Source organism: Chiloscyllium punctatum, chromosome 1 (genome assembly GCF_047496795.1).
Source record: "Chiloscyllium punctatum isolate Juve2018m chromosome 1, sChiPun1.3, whole genome shotgun sequence".
Classification (NCBI taxonomy): domain Eukaryota; kingdom Metazoa; phylum Chordata; class Chondrichthyes; order Orectolobiformes; family Hemiscylliidae; genus Chiloscyllium; species Chiloscyllium punctatum.
The window spans coordinates 90,404,633-90,428,520 of NC_092739.1; the positions used below are offsets into that span (position 1 = coordinate 90,404,633).

The 23,888-nt window shown below is 42.5% G+C and overlaps 1 protein-coding gene across 1 annotated transcript in view; it reads right to left on the reverse strand.

The window, feature by feature from the left end:
- cwc27 (CWC27 spliceosome associated cyclophilin) overlaps positions 1-23,888 on the reverse strand; it is a 267,994-nt gene that overhangs the window by 39,621 nt on the left and 204,485 nt on the right. The window contains exon 13 of the mRNA XM_072570824.1: positions 7,087-7,190. Within this exon, the coding sequence (XP_072426925.1) occupies positions 7,087-7,190 (104 nt within the window). The remainder of the gene's footprint in view (positions 1-7,086; positions 7,191-23,888) is intronic.

Sequence of the window (23,888 nt, forward strand, 5' to 3'; positions counted from 1 at the left end):
AAATCGACGTTTTGGGCAAAAGCCCTTCATCAGGAATTGTGATTTTTAGCAATTTCAGCAGTCATTTACGTGAAATACAGCATTAACTGATCAAATGGAGTAGAGATTCACCCTTTTGAAGTCTACATTTAAATATGCTTCCTCCAATCTTTCAGATGGTGCTTTCCAGATCCTAATTCATGACAAAAACGCATTTCTCATCTCACTCTGTTGCTTTTAACAATGACCTGAAATCCTTGTATGACCTATCAAGCCTCGGCCAGTGAAAACAGTTTTTTCTTCACCACTCTATCAAACCTCTTTCAACTTGTGAACATCTTTATGAAATCTTGATCAACTGATTTAGGGAAAAGTAATCCAGTTCTTTTTCATCTACACACATCACTGAAACTCTCAACCTTTGTACCATTCTCAAATTTTTTATGCAACTTTTATTTGTTTGGGAGTTGCGAGCATCGCTGGCTCATGGATCAATAGATCTCGAGAAAGGTTTTTTTATTCATTCATTGGCCATGGTGTCGCTGGCCTTTATTGCCTATCCCTAATTGTTCAGAGGGCAGTTAACAGTCAACCACATTGCTGCACGGCTGGAGTCACATGTAGGCCAGACCAGATAAACGACATTAGTGAACCAGATGAGTTTTCCAACAATTGACACTTGATGTCATGGTCATCATTAGATTCTTAATTCCAGATTTCTTTAAAATTCAAATTCCACCATCTGCTGCAGCGGGATTTGAACCCAGGTCCCCAGAACATTACATGGGTCTCTGGATTAACAATCCAGTGATAGTACCACTGTAATGGTCAATCATCTTCTTGAACTGCTGCAATCCTTGTGGTATAGGTACAGTTACATTGCTGTTATGAAAAGAATTCCAGGATTTTCATACTGTAACATGGGTTCATTCAAAGCCAAAATGGTGTGCATTTTGGGGGGGCATCTTGCGAGTAAAGTTCCATGTGTCTGCTTCACTTGTTCTTCTAGATGTTGGGTGTTTTAATCCTCTTTGAAAGTTACCATTGAAGAAGCCTTGGTTACTTTTTGCAATGCCTGGTAGATAGTAAACACAGTAGCTGCAGCATCATGGTAGTGTAGAGAAGATTATTTAGTTGGTATATAGAGGTGCCCATTAAGTGGGTTGATTTGTCTGGAGTGGTTTGAGCTTCTGGGTGTTGCTATAGCTATAGTCATCAAGTCAAGTGGGAAGTATTTCATCAAACATCTGACCTGATTTGTGGCTTGTTGATGGCGGACAGGCTTTGAAACTCAAAGATGTGTCATTGACGTAAAATACTTAACCCTGTCTAGTTAAGCATCTGGAGACCTCAGCATCATCCTGCACAATCTCAAAATGACATGCCAACTCATTTTCTCAAAAGGTCTGAGCAATGAAGGCAAGAGTACAAAATTCCTTCTTCATGGTCTGCTTCATTGTCTGAAGAGTTGTGAATCAAATTGAATGCTGCAATCTTCAGCAAGCATCCCCATTTATGACCTTCTGATCAAAGGAGGAATGAAGGAGTTGAAGACAGTTGAGCCTAGGACAATTGTTCCTTGATCAATGTTCAGGTGCTGATATTATTGTTTCTAACAACTGCAAACACCTTTCTTTGCAATAAGTATGAGTCCATGCAGTGAACACCTCTCTTCTTGATTTCCACTGACTTCACTTTACTCAGGTTCTTTGTTATCACTCTTGGCCAAACATTACATTGATATCAAGACCAATCACTCTCACCTTATCTTTGAAATTTAGCTATTTTTTTCCATGTTTAAACCAACTCTGTTAAGAGGATTGGAGACCAGTGGTCCTGGCAGACCCAAACAGAGCATCACTGAGCAGTTTATTGGTCACTAATGACCACACCTTCCATCATTTTGGTGAAGAATAAGAGTACATTGATTAGCCAATTTTGGATTGGATTTGCTATTTTTGGACAAAAAGTAGTTTAAGGTAGTTTCACTTCAATAATACATATCAGCTTTGTAGCTGGACTAGAACTGCTTGGTTAGAAGTGTGGTGAGTTCAGGATCATAAGTCTTCAGTGCTATATTAGTAATGTTTACAAGTGCCACAGACTTTGCTGTTTTCAATTCATTCAGCCTTTTCTTTACAGCATGTGAACAAAACTGAATTAGCTGCATATTTGCATCTGTGATAGTGATGAGCTCAGGAGAGGATGAAATAGATCAGCCAATTTGTTTCGGTTGAAACATTTCAGCTCAATTTTTGCACTCATATGCAGGGCTTCACAATCACAGAGAATGATACTGCTGTGAATCCTCAGTCCACTATGATGAATATTTTAGATGAAACTTACACTGCTAAAATGCACTTGAGATTGAATACCCTGAGGCCTTATTGTAGCTGGTGACTTCAACCAGGCCAACTCAAGAGGGTGCTACCAAAATACCATCAACACTTATCCTGTCTCACCAGGCGGCCAAACACCCTTGACCATTGCTACACAACCAAAGATGCTTACCGCTCCACACCCTGTCCGTAGTTTGGAAATTCAGATCATAACGCTAAAGTTCCTCCTCCCAGCTTACAAGCAGGATTGAAATGTGAGGACCCAGTACAGAAAGTTATACAGCGTTAGTCTGAGGCAGCGGAGAGCTTCTGCGGGACTACTTGTAATAGTAGACTGGTCCATATTCAATTCAGCGGCCAGCCTAGATGAGTATGCCAGTACCGTCAAGGACTTCATTTGTAAGTGTGTGCAAAAGAAGGCAATTCGTATGTTCCCCAAACGGAAACCATAAACGAACCGGCAAATCCTCTGCTTACCGAAGACCAAGCATGCAGCATTCAAGTCATTCGATCCTGACCTTTACAGAAATCCAGATACAACCTCTGCAAGGCCATTAGAGATGCCAAGAGGCAATAACGCACTAAATTAGGGACCTAAACTAATCACGCAGCCATCCGCCATCTGTAGCAAAACCTACATGACATAGTGTCACCTACCCGGACACACCTTTCCCTTCAGTCATCACTGCAGATGTCAGATTAGCCTTCTTGAGAGTGAACCCGTGGAAAGCGACTGACCCAACCGTACACTTAGATCCTGTGTGGACCAGCTGGCTGGAGTATTCACTGACATATTTACTCTCTCCTTGCTATAATCTGAAGCCCACCTGCTTCAAGAACACCACCATCCCAATAACAAACAAACTGCGTGCAACGTGGCTCAATGAGTACTGTCCAGTGGCTCTGACCTCCATAATTATGAAGTACTTCGAGAGGTTAGTCATGGCTCACATTTAGCCTCCCGGTCTGCCTCGATCCCTTGTAATTTGCCTACTGGCACAACAGGTCCACAGCAGATGTCATTTCTCTAGCCTTACATTCATCCCTGGAACATTTGGATAACAAGGATACCTATGCCAGGTTTCTACTTATTGACTACAGCTCTGCCTTCAACACTATAAACCCAACCAAACTAATCTCCAAAATCCAAGCTCTACGCCTCTGTTTGGCACTCAGTAATTGGATTCTTGATTTCCTGACCCATCGACCACAATCAGTGAAGATAGGCAACAACACCTCCTCCACGACAATCCTCAACACCGGGGCCCCATCAGGATGTGTACTCAGCGCCCTACTTTCCTCCCTGTACACTCATGATTGTGTGGCCTAGTTTCATCTGAACTCCAACTACAGGTTCACTAATGACACCACTGATATCAAACAATGACGAGACATAATACAGGAAAGTGATAGAATGCCAGGTATGGTGGTGCAAAGATAACAATCTGTCCCTTGATCTCAACAAAACTAAAGAGCTGACAAGGGATCCTCCGAAATGTCCACCTTCTTCTTCAACTGAGAATTACTCAACACTATTGTTGACAGGGCCCTCAACACGGTCGGACTTATCTCCCACACTTATTCCCTCACCTCCTTCTCTCCCACAACAACGATTGGGTTCTCCTTGTGCTTACCTACCATCCCACTGGTATCCACATCCAGAAGATCATTAACCACCATTTCCACCAATTCCAGCAAGATGTCACCACCAGACAAATATTCCCCTCCCCTCCCTTGTCTGCCTTTCGCAAGGACCATTCCCTCTGGGTCACCATGGTCCAATCTTTCTTCACTCCCAATACCCCACCCCCACAGCACCTTCGACTGCAACCGCCGAAAGTGTAACACCAGACCATTTACCACCTCCTTCCTCAGTATCCAAGGGCCCAAATATACCTTCCAGGTGAAGCAGCGCTTTACTTGCACTTCTCATAATCTAGTCTAATGGATTCGTTGCTCAATGTGTAGTCTCCTCCACATTGGGGAAATGAAGTGTAGCCTGGGTGACTGCTTTGAAGAACATCCACATTTTGCCCACAAAAAAATGACTCTGAGCTTCCAGTTACCTGCCATTTTAACATACCACCGTGTTCCTTGGCCAACATCTCTGTCTCAGGCTTGCTGCAGTGCTCCAGCAAAGCTCAGTGCAAGCTGGAAGAACAACACCTCATTTTCTGCTTGGGGACTCTGCAGCCCTCCAGACTCAATATCAAGTCCAATAATTTTAGGGCCTGAACTTCCCCATGTCTTAGCCCCTTACTACACACACCAGGCCTTGTTATCATATAGTCTTCCATTACACACGACTGACTGTTAGCCACTAACAGTCTCCATTAGCAGCTATTCACCCTCCCAGATCATTATTGCCTCCTTTGTCTATCTAACTGTTCTTCTCTCTCTGCACTCTCTCCCTACCCAGTGCTTCCTCCTTACCACGCCCCCACCCTATTTTCTGCATATAAACCAATGTTTTCCTAGCTACCATCATTTCGGAGGAAGGGTCGCCAGACCTGAAATGTTAAGCTTGACTTCTCTTCACAGATTCTGGCAGACCTGCTGAGCTTTTCAAGCAACTTCTATTTTTGTTACGAACTGAGCATCAACTTCAAGAAGCAAGAAGGAGCACACTTCCTTATCAATGGAGCTGAGGTGGAGATGGTAGACAGCGTCAAGGTCCCAGGAGCGATGATCACTAACAAAAAGACCTGGAATACCCACGTTAATGCAACAGCCAAGAAGAAACAACAACATTTCTTCTTCCTCAGAAGGCTAAGGAAATTCGGAATATCCATAAGGACCCTACAACTTTTACAGATGCACCATGGTTTGATAATGCAGTTGCTCTGCCTAGAAACCTAAGAAACTGCAGGAAACTGTGAATATAGCCCAGACCATCACACAAGTCAACCTTCGATCCACTGACTCCATCTACACCTTGGAGCAGATGCATGGAGTGAAGGTAAAAACAAAATACCTTTGTTAAAAAAGAACTTGGTTTAACACATATACCAATTAACCATTTCACACTATCCATGATTATAATTGTAAATTTTTTAACTCCGTTCTGTTATTCAACAGATTTTATTGCATTAAAAAACAATTTTATGGGGTTTTAAATGGCAATGTAGAATCAGAAAAGTTAGAAATCTTGCTAATTTGACTGACTGCCAGTATTAGGTTGGGGAGATGTTGAGCCACAATACAATATGTGAAACAGCACTAAACGCACTGACATACCGCAACTTCAGAATTCCTGTGCTGACTTGTGCATGTTCTGAGAAAGGGTCATCCAACCGGAAACACTAACTGATTTTTACGCACAGATGCTGCCAGACGTACTGAGCTTTTCCAGCAACTTCTGTTTTTATTTACAGCATCCAAAGTTCTTCCAGTTTTTGTATTGTATAATTTATCTTTGCCATATTCACACAGGTTATTATTTGTGACTTTGATAAGCATCACCTTGGTACTGTGGAAGGGGTGAAAAGTTGATTGGATGGATTCAAAACATTGAGTTCAAAAGGTGGGCATGAAATTGTGAAGTGATAGCACGATCAAAGATTCTGGAGAGAAAAGTGAAGTTGGAGATGGGAGATGGGAAATGGCTTGCAAGGACAGATCAAGGGTTTTTTTTTCCTGAGGAAAGGATAATTATTGCAGATTTAAAGGAGAGGGGTACTTGAAGACAGAAAGAGAACCAATTAATATATCAGCTAATATGGGGCCAGAAAGGGAAGCAGGGGTTGGTTCAATTTCATGGAAGTAGAGCAGGAAGTGATTCTAATGGACACGATGAGTTTGGTGGGAGCATACAGAAGTATAGGACGGTTAGCCAAAAAAACATATAATTTCAGGATTAGGATGATCTTGTAATACTAAACTATTTTTTCAGACAAGAGTTGAAGTGGTTAGTATTTTATGTAGTTCAGTCAGATCTAAGGAGGAATGGCTAAATTAGTTGTTTGCAGAAATTAGTTGTTACCAGGTCAGGGTGAAAGATAGTAATGAATTTACTCAGGGTGGGCACTTAATTAGCCCTCCTTCCCTAACTAGGAGAAAGTGAACCCTCCAACCACAAGGGATGAATGCAGATTTCTCCAGCTTTCTCATTTCCCCTCCCCCCATCTTTTCTCAGTCCCAACCCTCAGACTCAGCACCACCTTCTTGACCTGCAATCTTCTTCCCGACCTCTCCACCCCCACCCCCTCTCCGGCCTATCACCCTCACATTAACCTCCTTCCACCTATCGCATTCCCAACGCCCCTCCCCCAAGTCCCCCATCCCTACTTTTTATCTTAGCCTGCTTGGCACACCCTCCTCATTCCTGAAGAAGGGCTTATGCCTGAAACATTGATTCTCCTTCTCCTTTGATGCTGCCTGACCTGCTGCGCTTTTCCAGCAACACATTTTTAAGCTCCTTCCCTAACTGTCTGGGTAGTCTTCTATTTATTAAAGAGATTTTTTTTTACAGCAGCTGGAAAATCCAGAGTATTGGGCAAAATGTTTGCTAACACCAGGTTCAGTATTATTCTCGACTGATTGCATAAAATGGGCCCAAAACATCTAACAAATAGATAATAATGAATTTCTGGGACACTTATGTTTCTGTCTTAAGGTATAACTTTCAAAAATATTGTGCCAAACACTTAATAATTTAATTTTTATTTAAAGATGGATCATCAATAGTTACCTTGAACTTAAAATTCAAATCACAGGCTAATTCATAAATGAGTGAATTGAACATAAACATATTGTTAATTGCACTCACCAGCCTTGATCATCTTCCCCTTCTGGTTGAACTGGTTCCACCTCTGGAGTTTCCGAGATGGCCTTTGTCAGCTTTAATTTGAATCGATCAAGTAATGCCAAAGTCTGTCAACAGAAACCATTCATAAATAGTTAACAAGAAATTGAGACTGTCTTCAGAACTTGGATCAGAGATATAATATACCTTTGATAATTTAAGACATTCTGTACAAAATAGGTATTTCTTGCAAGCTACCTGTTTACATTCAATGTCATCCCAATGCTGTTCAATGTTTGTAGCTTCTTTGTCTTAGAGTCATAGAGATGTACAGCATGGAAACAGACCCGTAGGACCAACCCATCCATGCCAACCAGATATCCCAACCTAACCAAGTCGATTTTTCAGCACCTGGCCATATCTCTCTAAACCGTTCCTATTCATACACCCATCCAGGCACCTTTTAAATGTTGTAATTGTACCAGCTTCCACCACTTCCTCTGGCAACTCATTCCATACATGCACCACCCGCTGTGTGAAAAAGTTGTCCCGTAGGTCCCTTTTATATCTTGCCCCTTTCACCGTGAACCTATGTCCTCTAGATTTGGACTCCTCCACCTCAGGGAAAAAACCTTATCTGTTTAGCAGGAAAATCGACTTTTCAAGCAAAAGCCTTTCATCAGGATAAAGGGCTTTTGCCCAAAACGTCAATTTTCCTGCTCCCCGGATACTGCCTGACTCCAGCACCACTCTAATCTGGACTCTAATCTCCAGCATCTGCAGTACCCACTTCTGCCTTGTCTGTTTATCCTATCCATACCCCTCATGATTTTATAAACCTCTATGAGGTCACCCCTCAGCTTTCAAAGCTCCAGGGAAAACAGCCCCAGTCTATTCAGCCTCTGCCGACAGTTCAAATCCTTCAACCCTGGCAACATCCTTGTACATCTTTTCTAAACCCTTTCAAGTTTCACAACATCGTTTCAATAGGAAGGAGACCAGAACTGCATGCAATATTCCAACAGTGGCCTAACCAACATCCTATACAGCCACAACATGACCTCCCAACACTTTTACATAATGCTCTGACCAAGAAAGGAAAGCATACCAAATCCCTTCTTCACTATCCTATCTACCTGCAACTCTATTTTCAAGGAATTATGAACCTATACTCCAATGTCTCTATGTTCAGCAACACTCTCTTGGACCTTACCATTAAGTCTTACTCCGATTTGCTTTTCCAAATGTTTATCTCATGTTTATCTAAATTAAACTCCATCTGCCACACCTCAGCCCATTGGCCCATCTGATCAAGATCTAATTGTAGTCTGAGGTAACCTTCTTCGCTGCCAACTACGCCTCTAATTTTGATGTCATCTGCAAACTTACTGACTATACCTCCTATGGTCACATCTGAATCATTTATATAAATGACGAAAAGTAGTAAGCCAGCACTGATCCTTGTGGCGCACTGCTGGTCACAGGCCTCCAGTCTGAAAAGCAATCCTTCACTACCACCCTCTGTCTTCTACTTTCAAGCCAGTTCTGTATCCAAATGGCTAGTTCTCCCTGTAGTCCATGAGATCTAACCTTGCTAACCAGTCTCCTATGAGGAACCTTTTCAAATGCCTTACTGAAGTCCATATAGATCACGTCCACCCCTCTGCCCTCATCAATCCTCTTTATTACTTCTTCAAAATATTCAATCAAGTTCATGAGACATGATTTTCCATGCACAAAGCCAAGCTGACTATCTCTAATCAGTCCTTGCCTCTCCAAATACATGTAAATCTTGCCCCTCAGAATCCCCTCCAACAACTTGCCCACCAACAATGCGAGGCTCACTGGTCCATTGTTCCCTGGCTTTTCCTTACCACCTTTCTTAAATAGTGGCACCACGTTAGCCAACCTCCAGTCTTCTAGCACCACACCTATGACTATCGATGATACAACTGTCTCAGCAAAGGACCCAGCAAACACTTCCCAGCTTTCCACAGAGTTCAGGGGTACACCTGAACAGGTCCTGAGGATTTATCCACTTTTATGTATTTCAAGACATCCAGCACCACCTCCTCTGTAATTTGTACATTGTTCAAAATGTCACTATCCATTTCCCCACGTTCTGTATCTTCCATGTCTTTCTCCACAATAAACATTGATGTAAAGTACTCATTTAGTAACCGCCCCCCGCCATCTGATAGGCTGCCTTGCTGATCTTTGACGGGCCCTATTCTCTCCCAGGTTATCCTTTTGTCCTTAATGTATTTATAAAAAAACCTTTGGATTCTCCTTAACCCTATTTGCCAACGCTATCTCATGTCCCCTTTTTGCCCTCCTCTTCTAAGGATTCACTTGATCTCTCCTGTCAATACCTGACATATGCTTCCTTCTTTTTCTTAACCAGAACCTCAATTTCTCTAGCCGCCATCCCTTTACTTGCAAACATCTTCCACCAATCAGCTTTTTAAATTCTTGCCTAACACCATCAAAATTAGCCTTCCTCCAATTCAAAACTTCAACTTTTAGATTCGGTCTATCCTTTTCCATTACTATTTTAAAACTAATTGAATTAAGGTTGCTGGCCCAAAAATGTTCTCCCACTGACATCTCAGTCACCTGCTCTGCCTTATTTCCCCAAGAGTAGGTCAAGTTTTGAACCTTCTTTAGTAGGAAGATCCACATATAGTACTGAATCAGAAAGTTTCTTGCATACACTTAACAAATTCCTCTCCACCTGAACCTTTCACACTACAGTAGCCCCAGTCTATGTTTGGAAAGTTAAAACTCCCTATCGTAATCACCCTATTTTCTTTTTTTTTTACAGATAACTGAAATCACTTTACAAATTTGCTTCTCAATTTCCCACTGACTATTAGGCAGTCTACAATACAATCCCAATAAGGTAATCATCCTTTTCTCATTTCTCAGTTTCACCCAAATAACTTCCCTAGATGTATTCCCAGGAATATCATCTCCAAGTACAGCAGTAATGCTATCCCTTATCAAAAATGCCACTCCCCCCACCTCTCTTGCCTCCCTTTCTGTCCTTCTTGTAGCATTTGTATCCTGGAACATAAAGTTACCAGGTCCCTCTCCCCTTTGAGAACATTCCACACCCTCTCTGAGACAGCCTTGATCCTGGCACCAGGAAGGCAACACACCATTCTGATTTTTCATTGCTGGCTGCAGAAATGCCTGCCTGTGACTAGAGAGTCCCCTAACACAATCGATTGCTTGGATCCCGATGTACCCATCATTGCATTAGAGTCTGTCTTGATACCAGAAACTTGGCTGTTCATGCTAAATTCCCCTTAGAATCCATCACCCCCTACATTTTCCAAAACAGCATTCTTGTTTAAAATGCTGTTGCATTGCATTGAAGACTGCAACAGTACCCGCCTATCCCTCCTACCTTTCCTGGACTTCACCCATCTACCTGACTGTATCTGCAGTTTTTTTTCCCTTCCTTACTGCCATCCATTACATTCCCTAAGCTCTTGTAAATTCCTCATTGCTACTAACTGTCACTCAAAACAATCCATGTGATCCGATAGGTTTTGCAATCAAATGCACTTACTGCAGATATAATCATCAGTAACATGGAAACTCCCACACCCGACAGGAAGAGCATATCACTCAATAAAGGCCATCTTTGCTCCTTCACAATCTACAGAACCAGAAAATACCACCACCTTTTTGCCCTAAAAAACTCTGACAAAAGGATAAATAGAGTCAGAGATGTACAGCATGGAAACAGACCCTTCGGTCCAACCTGTCCATGCCAACCAGTTGTCCCAACCCAATCTAGTCCCACCTGCCAGCACCTGGCCCATGTCCTTTCAAACTTCCTATTCATATACCCATCCAAATGCCTTTTAAATGTTGCAATTGTACTAGCCTCCACCACTTCCTCTGGCAGCTCATTCCACAAACACACCACTCCTCACATGAAAAGTTGCCCTGAGGTCTCTTTTACATCTTTCCCCTCTCACCCAAAACCTATGCTCTCTTGTTCTGGAAAAGACCTTATCTATTTATCCTATCCATGCCCCTCATGATTTTATAAACCTCTATAAGGTCATCCCTCAGCCTCTGATGCTCCAGGGAAAACAGCCCCAGCATATTCCACCTCTCCCTACAGGTCAATTCCTTCAACCCTGACAACATCTTTGTAAATCTTTTCTGAACCCTTTCAAGTTTCACAACCCTTTCAAGTGCGTGCAATATTCCAACAGTGGCCTAACCAATGTCCTGTACAGCTGCAACATGACCTCCCAATTCCTGTACTCAATACTCTGACCAATAAAGGAAAGCATACCAAATGCCTTCTTCACTATCCTATCGACCTGCGACTCCACTTCCAAGGAGCTATGAACCTGCACTCCAAGGTCTCTTTGTTCAGCAACACTCCCTAGGACCTTACCATTAAGGTGTATAAGTCCTGCTAAGATCTTGAAAAGGTTCTCCTCAAATAGAATACTTATTTCCCATCCTTCAGAAACTTTGTTAGCCAATAGTGTCTCGTACAAAAATGAAAATTCTCTGAAACTCTTTTTAGAAATGAGTGTGATTATTAAAAGAGGTCTATTTGCTTGTTACCACTGTCTGGCCCTGTTACCTTTCTGTTAACCTCTTTATTCATTACCGAATATGTACGGATGAAGCATTCTCTGGATGTTTTGACAATGACAATATGTTACTTGAGGGGACATGTTAATATTATTTGTTATATAGACAAATGGAAACATCAGTCCTGAGTTTTAGCTACAGGAACTGTTGAAAGATATTTCATAACAGAAATATGCAAGGGAGGTGGTGGTGTAGTGGTACTGTTACTGCATGAAAAATCCAGAGATGTAGACTAATGCTCACCATTGCAGATGGTGAAATTTGAATTAAGTTAATATATCTAGTATTAAAATCTGGTCCACGGTAATCATGACACTATTGTCCATTCTTGTGAAATCCATGTGGTTCATCAATGGCCTTTGGGGAAGGAAAATCTGATGCTCATGTGGTCTGGCCTAAATGTTACCCCAGATCATTAGCGATATGCTTGACACTTAAATGCTCTCTGAAATGGACCAGCAATTGGGGTTATGAGCGGCTGCCAGAGTTCTGTGCTCCCTGTTGTCATAGGTCTTCTCTCCATAGCTCTCCACTGTCAATAGACTATTAATAGACAATAGGTGCAGGAGTAGGCCATTCTGCCCTTCGAGCCTGCACCACCATTCATTATGATGATGGCTGATCATCCTCAATCAGTATCCAGTTCCTGCCTTATTTCCATAACCCTTGATTTCACTATCCTTGAGAGCTCTGTCCAACTCTTTTTTAAACAAAACCAGAGACTGGGCCTCCACTGCCTTCTGGGGCAGAGCATTCCACACACCCACCACTCTCTGGGTGAAGAAGTTTCTCCTCATCTGTCCTAAATGGCCTACACCTTATTTTTAAGCTGTGTCCTCTGGTTCGGTTCTCACTGAGAGGTTGTGAAATTTTTCAAGCCTCAAAATGGGTTCATTATGGGAAAATGTTTGCAAAGCACTGTTAACATTCATGGCCTGGCATAGCCCTCAATCTAACCAAGTCAGAGAGATCAACTCTGTGTCAAGGACAGTGCAGTAGAGCATGCCAGGTGCAACACCAGGAATACCTTAAAAAAAAGTGTCAACCATCTACAACACAGGGCTAAGTGCATGCCAAGCAACATATGATAGGCAGAGCTAAAGGATTCCATACTCAATGGATTAGATCTAAGCTTCACAGTCCTGACACGTCCAGTTGTGAATGGTGGCAGACAATAAGCAATTAATTGAATAAAAAGATGCCAAAAATACAACCATCTTGGAAACACACATCGATGCTAAACACAAGGTTGAAGCTTTTATAAGAATCTTCAGCCATGTAAATGATCAATATTGACCTCCTCCTGAAGTGCCCAACATCACAGATGTCGCTCATAACTAATTCTATTCACTCCATGTGATCAAGAAATAACTTTTTTCTTTGTCTCCATTTTCATGACTAGCAGTATCATATTTGCTAACTTACTGTCTGCGGGGACTGTTCCAGAATCTGGGCAAGTTTGGAAAATCATAGGCACTATCATTGCAATTGCCTATTTTAGAACCCAGTGATGTAGCCAAATCCTAGAGACTTGTCAAATTTTAGTACTTGAAGTCTCCCTTGTACTTTTCATCCTCCTGTGGAAGTTAGAGGTGGAATCTGGATAGAGACAATGAGGAATTTCTTCTCCTAAATTGTCGTCTACCCCAGAGAACAATGGAGTTGAGTCATTAAATACATTGAAGATAATGATAGACAGATTCTTGAACAATAAGTCAGTCAAGGGTGATGGGGATCAAGTTAGAAAGTGGAATTGATGCTAAAGTTAGATCAGCCATTATCTTATTGAATGGCAGAACAGGTTCGAAGGGCAGAATGGCTGCCTCTTGCTTCTTGTGCTTGGAATTCAATAGGTGTGAAATTTAAAAAATAAATGATCATAAAAACTACTTGATAGCTACAAAGCAGCATAGACTCAAGAGGTGAAATAAAAACAAGAAATACTGAAAATGCTCAATAGTTCTGGTAGCATCTGTATTAAGAAAAACACAGTTAACATTTCAAGTAGCTGGCCTTTCATTAGAATCCATAGTATTTTTCAAAATCAATAAGGTTTTCTGTAACAGCTTTGATTTCTTCAGGAGGGTGGAAAGAAAATTTCTGGTCTTTTTGTCCCATTTTGGCCTTGGGACATTTTTTCCCTTTTTTCTATTTCTCTCAGGTTATTACATTGCTACTACCTTTGGGTCCAGTTGTAATAAGTATGCTCTTTGAATACTGGTTTCAGTCCAAGCAGTGGCTGCCGCTCCCAGTGGAATTACAGGCACTGGGCCGCTGATGGCCATTTCATTGGATGGCAGATTTCAGAGATGGTATTTCTTCTCAGAAGCTACAACCCGAGCCATGTAACAGCCTGATGGCTGCAAGACTACATCAGGGCATCCCAGCCATGAGCTACTAAGCTCAGTTCCAACTTTTCAGTTATTGCTGAAAAGTAGTTTCAGGAGTTGCACCAATCAGGTTAAAAAGTCAGGAATTTAATTCTAATCTAGGAGACTTCCAACCTGGAGTTGCGGCCTAGTAACTGATTATATAATGTTATGACAACAAAAGAAACCTACTCTTATGATGATACATCGAATCGCAAAATAATGATTGCGTTTTGCGACTGTAACAGAACATTTGAGTGAGCATCTTGCAAGACATGCAGAAGACTTGTAGGTGCAGGAGAAAGTGCGGACTGCAGATGCTGGAGATCAGAGTCAAGAGTGTGGTGCTGGAAAAGCATAGCAGATCAGGCAGCATCCAAGGAGCAAGAGAATGATCAGGAAGGGCTTATGCCCGAAATGTTGAATCGCCTGCTCCTTGGATGCTGCCTGACCTGCTGTGCTTTTTCAGCACCACACTCTCTACTTGTAGGTGCAGGGTGATGAATAGAAAGTATTGACTTTCTATACCCCAAATAAAAATTGAGATTTTTGCAGTGGGACTCAGTTATTAAAATTCATGAAACCCAAACATGCCGATGATAGTAACAAAAGCATTCACAATATAACTGCTTCACATTATCCAAGATTAAGAAGATGGGTCATCTGCATTCAGCATTCAATATTTTGACATACTTTCTTTTAACACAGAGAATGGAATTTTTTGATCCCTTAAATAGCACAGGTGATGGTGAGAAATGTAGGAAAATATAGCAAAAAAACTTGAATCTTTAATCTAGAAAGAAATTTTTCTCTTCCCGTTTAACCAGCAAATTCAGATTCTGGCTTATGAGCAATGACCACCTTATTTCCACACATTTGCATCTCAATAATAGGCCTTTTTGTCTCATTTCTAAATAGACTCCAATTTTCCTTTCCTTCCAGACAACAAAGTCAGAGCAGTTACCTGGTGGCAACATCTTATCTCTTGCTTCTCTGCACCTTTGTTCAATTTTGTCTTCATCACAACCTCCCTGCATGCACTATGAGCACCACTGTCCTTCACCCTTTGTCAACGAAAGTCAATATTGGCATACCACCAGTCTCACCTCATCATTATACTTGCTGTCAGACCAACTCAAACACCACTAAAATCCTTCAGGACTTTACTTTCAAGCACAAGGACACCTCTGACTTGCACGTTTTTGCTGGGTTGTTTCACATACAGTGACACACAAGCATCTCATGCAACTACACAGGATGCACCTACGACTCTAGCCTTCATTCCAATTTACACATACTTGGAGCCTCTGTGGCCTGCATGCTTTTTTAGACCAGTGCTATTCAGTACTAATTTACAGGCAGTCAGTTTCTATGGCTGACAATCTGACAATCCTGCATGCAAGTGCAATCAGTCTGAGGATTAAAGGTATGTCAGTCAGTCAGGGTCTATGGAGATATCAGTTTGAGGTCTGTGCAGTGCATGCTGGGAGATATTCTCACAAATCAATCAGGAGGTAGCCAAAGTGAGAACTGTGAGGTGGGTATTAATGATCAGGGAAGCAGGAAACTTGGAGTTTAGCTTCTTTAACCTGTTTGTCAAGAGAATTATATACATTCAAAGGGGCTTTTCAAGACTGAGCGGAGGGATCTCAGAATGTAGGACTGGACAGGGAATACTGGGAAGGATGATTCTCACATGTTACAACTACTCCGGCCTGTAGATGAGGAGATTGTATGGCCAGCAAAGCATGGCAATTCACAAAGCCATGGGCTCTGGGGGAATCTGTACATTAACAGTTATATAAATGGACTTTATGGAAACGGGGAAAACGTGAAAGTCATCAGGAATGCAGAGTCAGTAACACTAAAAAGGAATGTGAACGTTGGGGTATCATGCTGCATCTTAGGCAGAATCTGTGAATCACTCACAAGGACATCAAAAGTTTGTCAGCTTAAGTCTAAAGTCACTTTGCAATAACCTATACATTAACAACATATATAGGAACACCTTTCAAGCCCACTTCATCAGTTAACATAATGATGGCTGATCCCATCTCAGCCTCAACTCCACATTCTTGTCCACTCTCCTTAACAATAGACAACAGGTGCAGGAGTAGGCCATTCTGCCCTTCGACCCTGCACCACCATTCAATATGATCATGGCTGATCATCCTTAATCAGTTTCCTGTTCTTGCCTTATCTCCATAGCTCTTAATTCCACAATCCTTGAGAGCTCTATTCTTAAATGAATCCAAAGATTGGGCCTCCACTGCCCTCTGGGGCAGAGCATTCCACACAGCCACCACTTTCTGGGTGAAGAAGTTTCTCCTCATCTCTGTCCTAAATGGTCGACCCCGCATTTTTAAGCTGTGCCCTCTGGTTCGGCACTCACCCATCAGTGGAAACATGTTTCCTGCTTCCAGAGTGTCCAATCCTTTAATAATCTTACATGTCTCAATCAGATCCCCTCTCAGTCTTCTAAACTCAAGGGTATACAAGCCCAGTTGGTCCAGTCTTTCAGTGTAAGGTAATCCCGCCATTCCAGGAATTGACCTCGTGAACCTACGCTGCACTCCCTCAATAACCAGAATGCCTTTCCTCAAATTTGGAGACCAGAACTGCACACAGTACTCCAGGTGTGGTCTCACCAGGGCCCTGTACAGCTGCAGAAGAACCTCTTTGCTTCTATACTCAATCCCTCTTGTTATGAAGGCCAGCATGCTATTAGCCTTCTTCACTACCTGCTGTACCTGCATGCTTACTTTCATTGGCTGGTGTAGAAGAACACCCAGATCTCTCTGTTCTGCCCCTTTACCTAAATTGATTCCATTTAGGTAGTAATCTGCCTTCCTGTTCTTGCCACCAAAGTGGATAACCATACATTTATCCACATTAAACTGCATCTGACCACTCACCTAACTTGTCCAGTTAACCCTGCTTAGTATCATCAGCAAATCTGCTAATGTTATTACTAATACCATCTTCTATATCATTAACATATATTGAAAAAAGCTGCAGTCCCAGTACTGATCCCTGCGGTACCACACTGGTCGCTGCCTGCCATTCCGAAATAGAGCCATTTATCACTACTCTTTGTTTCCTATAAGCCAACCAACTTCCAATCCAAGTTAGTACTTTGCCCCCAATACCATGCACCCTAATTTTGCTCACTAACCTCCTATGTGGGATTTTATCAAAAGTTTTCTGAAAGTCCAGGTACACTACATCTACTGGATCTCCCTCGTCCATCTTCAGAGTTACATTCTCAAAAAATTCCAGAAGATTAGTCAAGTATGATTTCCTCTTCATAAATCCATGCTGACTCTGACCTATCCTGTTACTACTATCCAGATGTGTTGTAATTTCATCCTTTATAATAGACTCCAGCATCTTTCCCACCACTGAGGTCAGACTAACTGGTCTATAATTTCCTGTTTTCTCTCTCCCCACCTTTCTTAAAAAGTGGTACAACATTAGCCACCCTCCAATCCGCAGGAACTGATCCCGAATCTATTGAACTCTGGAAAATAATCACCAACGTATCTAGGATTTCTTGAGTCACTTCCTTCAGTACCCTGGGATACAGACCATCAGGCCCCGGGGACTTATCAACCTTCAGACTTAACAGTCTCTCCAACACCAATTCCTGGCAAATATAAATTCCCTTCAGTTCAGGTCCTTCAGCCACTGTTACTTCAGGGAGATTTCTTGTGTCTTCCCCAGCGAACACAGATCTGAAGTACCAATTCAATTCTTCTGCCATTTCTTTGTTCCCCGTAATATATTCCCCTGTTTCTGTCTTCAAGGGCCCAATTTTAGTCTTAACCATTTTTTTGCCTTTCACATACCTAAAAAAACTTTTACTATCCTCCTTTATATTATTGGCCAGTTTACCTTCGTACCTCATTTTTTCTCTGCATATTTCCTTCTTAGTAGTCCTCTGTTGTTCTTTAAAAGCTTCCCAGTCCTCCATTTTCCCACTTAGCTTTGCTATGTTATACTTTTTCTCTTTTAATTTTATATGTTTCTTAACTTCCCTCGTCAGCCACGGCCGCCCATGCCTCCTCCTAGGATCTTTCTTCCTCTTTGGAATGAACTGATCCTGCATCTTCTGCATTATACACAGAAATATCTGCCATTGTTCCTCCACTGTCATCCCTGCTAAGATATTGCACCATTGAACTTTGGCCAGCTCCTCCCTTATAGCTCCATAGTTCCCTTTATTCAACAGAAATATTGTCACTTCCGATTGTACCCTCTTCCCCTCAAATTGCAGATTGAAGCTTATTGTATTATGGTCACTACTTCCCAATGGCTCCTTCACTTCGAGGTCCCTGATCAATTCTGGTTCGTTGCACAATACCAGATCCAGAATTGCCTTCTCCCTGGTCGGCTCCAGCATTAGCTGTTCTAAGAATCCATCTCAGAGGCACTCCACAAAGTCTCTTTCTTGAGGTCCAATACCATCCTGATTCTCCCAGTCTACCAGCATGTTGAAATCCCCCATAACAACTATAGTAACATCTTTGCGACAGGCCAATTTCAGCTCCTGATTTAACTTCCATCCGACATCCAGACTAATGTTTGGGGGCCTGTAGATAACTCCCAAGAGGGTCTTTTTACCCTTAGTATTTCTCAGCTCTATCCACACTGACTCTGCATCCCCTGATTCTAGGTCCCCCCGCGCAAGGGACTGAATATCTTCCCTTACCAACATGGCCACCCCACCCCCTCTGCCCATCTGTCTGTCCTTATGATAGCATGTGTAGCCTTGACTATTCACTTCCCAGGCCCTGTCCACTTGAAGCCACGTCTCAGTTATCCCCACAACATCGTATCTGCCAATTTCCAAAAGAGCGTCAAGCTCATCCATCTTATTTCTAATGCTTCCTGCATTCATGTATAGTATTTTTAACTTGTTACTGCCCTCACCCTTCCCATCAACCCCTATTTCACTCAACCTTACAGCATGATCCCTTTCTGAGTTTTCTGCCTCATTGATACAGTTGTCTTTCTTGACTTCCCTTGTTCAAACTTCCCCTCCAATTTACTTCTTAAACATCCACTTTGTCCCCTCCTCCTCGCTACTTAGTTTAAACGTAGCTGTGTTGTAGTAGCAAACCTGCCTGCCAGAATGCTGGTTCCTAACCTATTCAGGTGCAAACCGTCTCTCTTGTAGAATTTATGCTTACCACAAAACATACCCCAGTGATCCAAGAATTTAAATCCTTGCTTCCTGCACCAGTTCCCCAGCCACACGTTCAAGTTCATTATCTCCCTGTTTCTGGCCTCACCTGCCCGAGGAACTGGAAACAAACTGGAGATAACCACCTTGGACGTCCTGCTTTTCAGCCTTCTTCCTAGTTCTCCGAAGTCCCGCTGTAGTATGTTCCTTCTCTTCTTCCCGACATCATTTGTGCCGACATGTACCACCACCTCTGGCTCTTCACCTTCGCCCTTGAGGATTTCCTGCACTCTGTCTGTGTTGTCTTTAACTCTGGCACCAGGAAGGCAACACACCATCCTTAAGTCCCGTCTGCTGCCACAAAAACCCCGGTCAGTTCCTCTCACTATGGGGTCCCCTATTACCACGGCTCTGTGCGATGTCCGACTCTTCCACTCTGTCTCCACACCAACTTTTGATTGACAGACCTGGCCGCCTCGCGGACTGGCAGTGTCATCTGTCTCTACTGTTTCCAAAAGATTCAACTTGTTCCTGACAGGTACTTCCCCCGGGGTCTCTTGCACCTGTCTCCTCTCTGCCTTCGTAATCATCTGCTCTCTACTGGTATGATTGGTTTAATAACCTCGCTGAAGGTCTTGTCCAGAAAGATCTCGTTCTCTCGGATGAGCCTAAGGTCCTCGAGTTCTTTGTGGGCGGCACGGTGGCACAGTGGTTAGCACTGCTGCCTCACAGCGCCAGAGACCCGGGTTCAATTCCCGCCTCAGGCGACTAACTGTGTGGAGTTTGCACGTTCTCCCCGTGTCTGCGTGGGTTTCCTCCGGGTGCTCCAGTTTCCTCCCACACTCCAAAGATGTGCAGGTTAGGTGAATTGGCCATGCTAAATTGCCCGTAGTGTTAGGTAAGGGGTAGGGGTATGGGTGGGTTACGCTTCGGCGGGGCGGTGTGGACTTGTTGGGCCGAAGGGCCTGTTTCCACACTGTAAGTGATCTAATCAGTGCTGCAATATGCTCTGTCAGTAGCTGAACGTGCACACACTTTCCACACTTATACGAGCCAGACACACCAGAGTCGTTGACCTCCTACATCAAGCATGTAGCACACTGAACCAGCTTGGCAGTCATGTCTTCACCCTCTTCAACTGTGGCATAATCACTTCACTCAACCTCCTTGTCAAAGACTCCTGAGCTAAAGCTTCACTCTTCAATCCACAGGAACTTCCTTGGACCCTCTTTTTGGGACAAGACTGTGGACTTTTGATTTAGGTTAGAGGAGGAGCGAGGGAGAGAGGCCCTACTTTGTAGGACCTGGGGTCTAGAACACACTCACTCAAATAACAATCACTTACCTTCCCAACCGGCTTTGTGCTCTGCCTTCACTTCCGCCGCTCTCTGATGCAAAAAGCTTCAAACCTTCAAACTATTGCTAATTAAAAATTGTCAATCTCCTCTTCAAATTTAATCAATGTCCTGTAATTCACCACACTCTGGGCTAGTGAATTCCACAGATCCATGATCCTCTAAGCGCCATAATTTCTCCTTGTAGAGTCATACAACAGAGAAACAGACCCTTTGGCTCAACCAGTCCATATTGAACATTAACCCAAACTAAACCAGACCCACCTGCCTGCTCCTGGCCCATATTCCTCTAAACATTTTCTTTTCATGTATTTATTCAAATGTCTTTTAAACGCTGTAATTGTACCCACATCCATGACTTCCTCTGGAAGTTTATTCCACACATGAACCACCCTCCGTGAAATCTCTGTTTTAAATCTGCTATTCCTTTCCTAAAACTATGGCCTCGCCTCTAGATTGCCCCACAAGGAAACATCCTTTCTACATCTACTTTGTAAATCCCCTTTAGCATCTTAAATACCTCAATTAGATCTCCTCCCATTTTTCTAAATTCCAGAGAGTTAAGGCCGAACCTGCTCAATTTCTCCTCATAAGACAAATTCATCTCTGGAATCAATCTGCCCTTTGAACTGCATGGCTTTCACCTCATGCAGAGAGGACAAAATAAACTGTTTGTTTCTTTGGCACTAAAATAAAATTATTTAAATTGAGGCTCTGCTGAGGGCAATTGCATTAATCCTGCATTCACTGATTCTGTAATGATACCCATCTGACATCAAATTGTACTTCATTGGCAGGTCACTTATTGTCTAAAAACAAACATTACAAATTATGGCTTCAAGAAAGCACAACCACTACACCGTTCACACTAATCGTCTCCAGCAGGCGTTCTAATGTTGGGTCATTGGCCTCAAAAAGTTTTTCTCTCTCTGCCAATAAAGCCAGACCTGCTGAGTTTCTCTATCACTTTCTGTTTTAGTTCAGATTTATAGCATCTGCAGTTCTTTGATTTTATTTTACAGCCTCCTTGTCACGTCTGCTATGCAAATGTAATCAGACGCGAAATTAGAACAGTCACATGGACTTGGCTCTTCTGAAGCACATTCATAGTTCACACTGGAAAATAACACTATGGAGCTGCTAAAATGAGCTATAGGTATGCGATCCTTTGATGAGGTTTTGATTCCTGGATTGTTTTGGCAGAGGCTTGCAGTATAGCACAGGAGGAGTATTCAGTATCACTGTGACATACAATGCAAGACAATAAGGGGGGGTGGGGTTGCCCTGGATGCAGAGGAAACTGTATCAACAAAAGTCTTCTGAGGATCAAGAGACTGACTGGAAGTGACATTCAAGAAAGCATGACTGAGCTGTGTTTGGAATTCCTTTAGTTGTGAAACTTTCTGTTGTTTTATAGTAAGCAGCCCCTACTTATAATTTGCTCTATGTAGACCTGATTATTTTTTGCAGTTCTTTACCTCTTCTGTTGCTGAATAAATGTTTCCTTATCCATAAGTGTGCATAAGTTTGGTATCTTCACTGATGCCATTTTCACATATCTGCATATTGCAGGTCACGTAGCAGGCAGTGGGACAGGGCACTAACATCACATTACATTAATGTTGTACAGTTTTTAAGGTTTCAGTTAGCATGATCTCCCAGTGTTGAGCAGTAAAACCTCTCATAATAGGTAGCATTTGGCAAAGAAACCTGACTCTCCTTTTCATTCTTCCATCATTCAATATTTTAGATACAGCACAGATTACTAAATTGCCCTGAACAGCATTTAAATTGAGAGAGGCAGTGCTCTGTGCAGCTTCTATCAGCAGACTATTGTACAATGGGGGAGAATGAACAAGTATTCATATCCCAGCCCTACTTTGATAGAATGAAACTTTGCCTTGATAGATATGTGGAATCATCACTGATTCCTTTTTCTTACTCACAAGATGGGTGTAAGTGTGCAAGATGTGTACAGGGCTAACCTTAGCACAATCCCTGCACATTTCTTTTAGCCTCAGTGATGTCCACGTTAAAATGCAACTCCTTGACTACAGTCATCAACCACCATGTGTTAAGAGTCACCATCAGGGGTCAAGGTATGATGCTATTTGCAGCTAAGAAGTTTTCTTTGCAAAAGATTTCCAACATTTGGTCATTGCAACTTCTTTCATCTTTGGGATCTCTGAAGAGGCTGCTCAACTCTGCAAAGGATATGACTTAACCAGGTATAACAGTGACAAAGATAATGGTGCAGGCGTTTTAAATGTACAACTGCATATATATTTAAAGAAGCGGAGGTTCTCATGTTGGACTAGGGTAGAAAAAGTCAGAAGTCACATGACACCAATTATAGTCCAATAGGTTTACTCACCTGATGAAGGACCAGCACTCCAAAAGCTTGTGATTTCAACTAAAACTGCTGGATTAAAACCTGGTGTTGTGTGATTTCTGACTTCATATATTTATAGAAGTGGATGATGGTCTACTATGATGTGGCACCCATTCCATCAATGTGCCCTCAGTAAAGTTAATTTCTTCCGTTCTTTCCTACTGCATCTAACTGCAACCCCAATATACACAGTAGAGTCAAAGCAATCTGCGTTGAACAAAGCCCTGTTGGCCTTGAAGATTAGCCCCTGGGGCATTTTTGGGCTCAGACAGCACAGGCCTCATTAAGGTGACCAGCCCAAATGCATGCTCACACTTCTCAGTTTGGGCTACTGCAGACTTTCAACATCCTGGGGGAAGTAACCATTGGTCAGAAACTGAACTGGACTAGTCACAAATGTACTGTGGCTATAAGAGCAGGTCAAAGGCTCAGAATCTTGCAATGAGTAACTTAGCTCTTGACTCTCCTAAGTCTTCCCATTATTGACAAAGAAGAAGTCAGGAATGCAATGAAATACTCCCCAGTTGCACGGATAACTGCAGGTCCAACAATATTCAAAAGGTTTGCCATCATCATCATGGGACAAACCAACGCAGTTGATTTGCATCACAAGCACAGAAGTTCACTCTCTCCACTAATGACACTCAGTAGCAGCAATGTGTTCTATCCACAAGGTGCACTGTAGATATACCATAGATACACGTTCCAAATCTATGTTCACCAGAACCTAGAAGGACAACAGCAGCAGATACATGGGAATACCATAACCTGCAAGTTCCCCTACTAGCCACTCACCATCCACAATTGGAAATATATCTGTTTCCTCATGTCGATGGGTAAAAATCTTGGAACTCCCTCTTTAATGGCATTGTGAGTCCATCTACACTAAATGAATT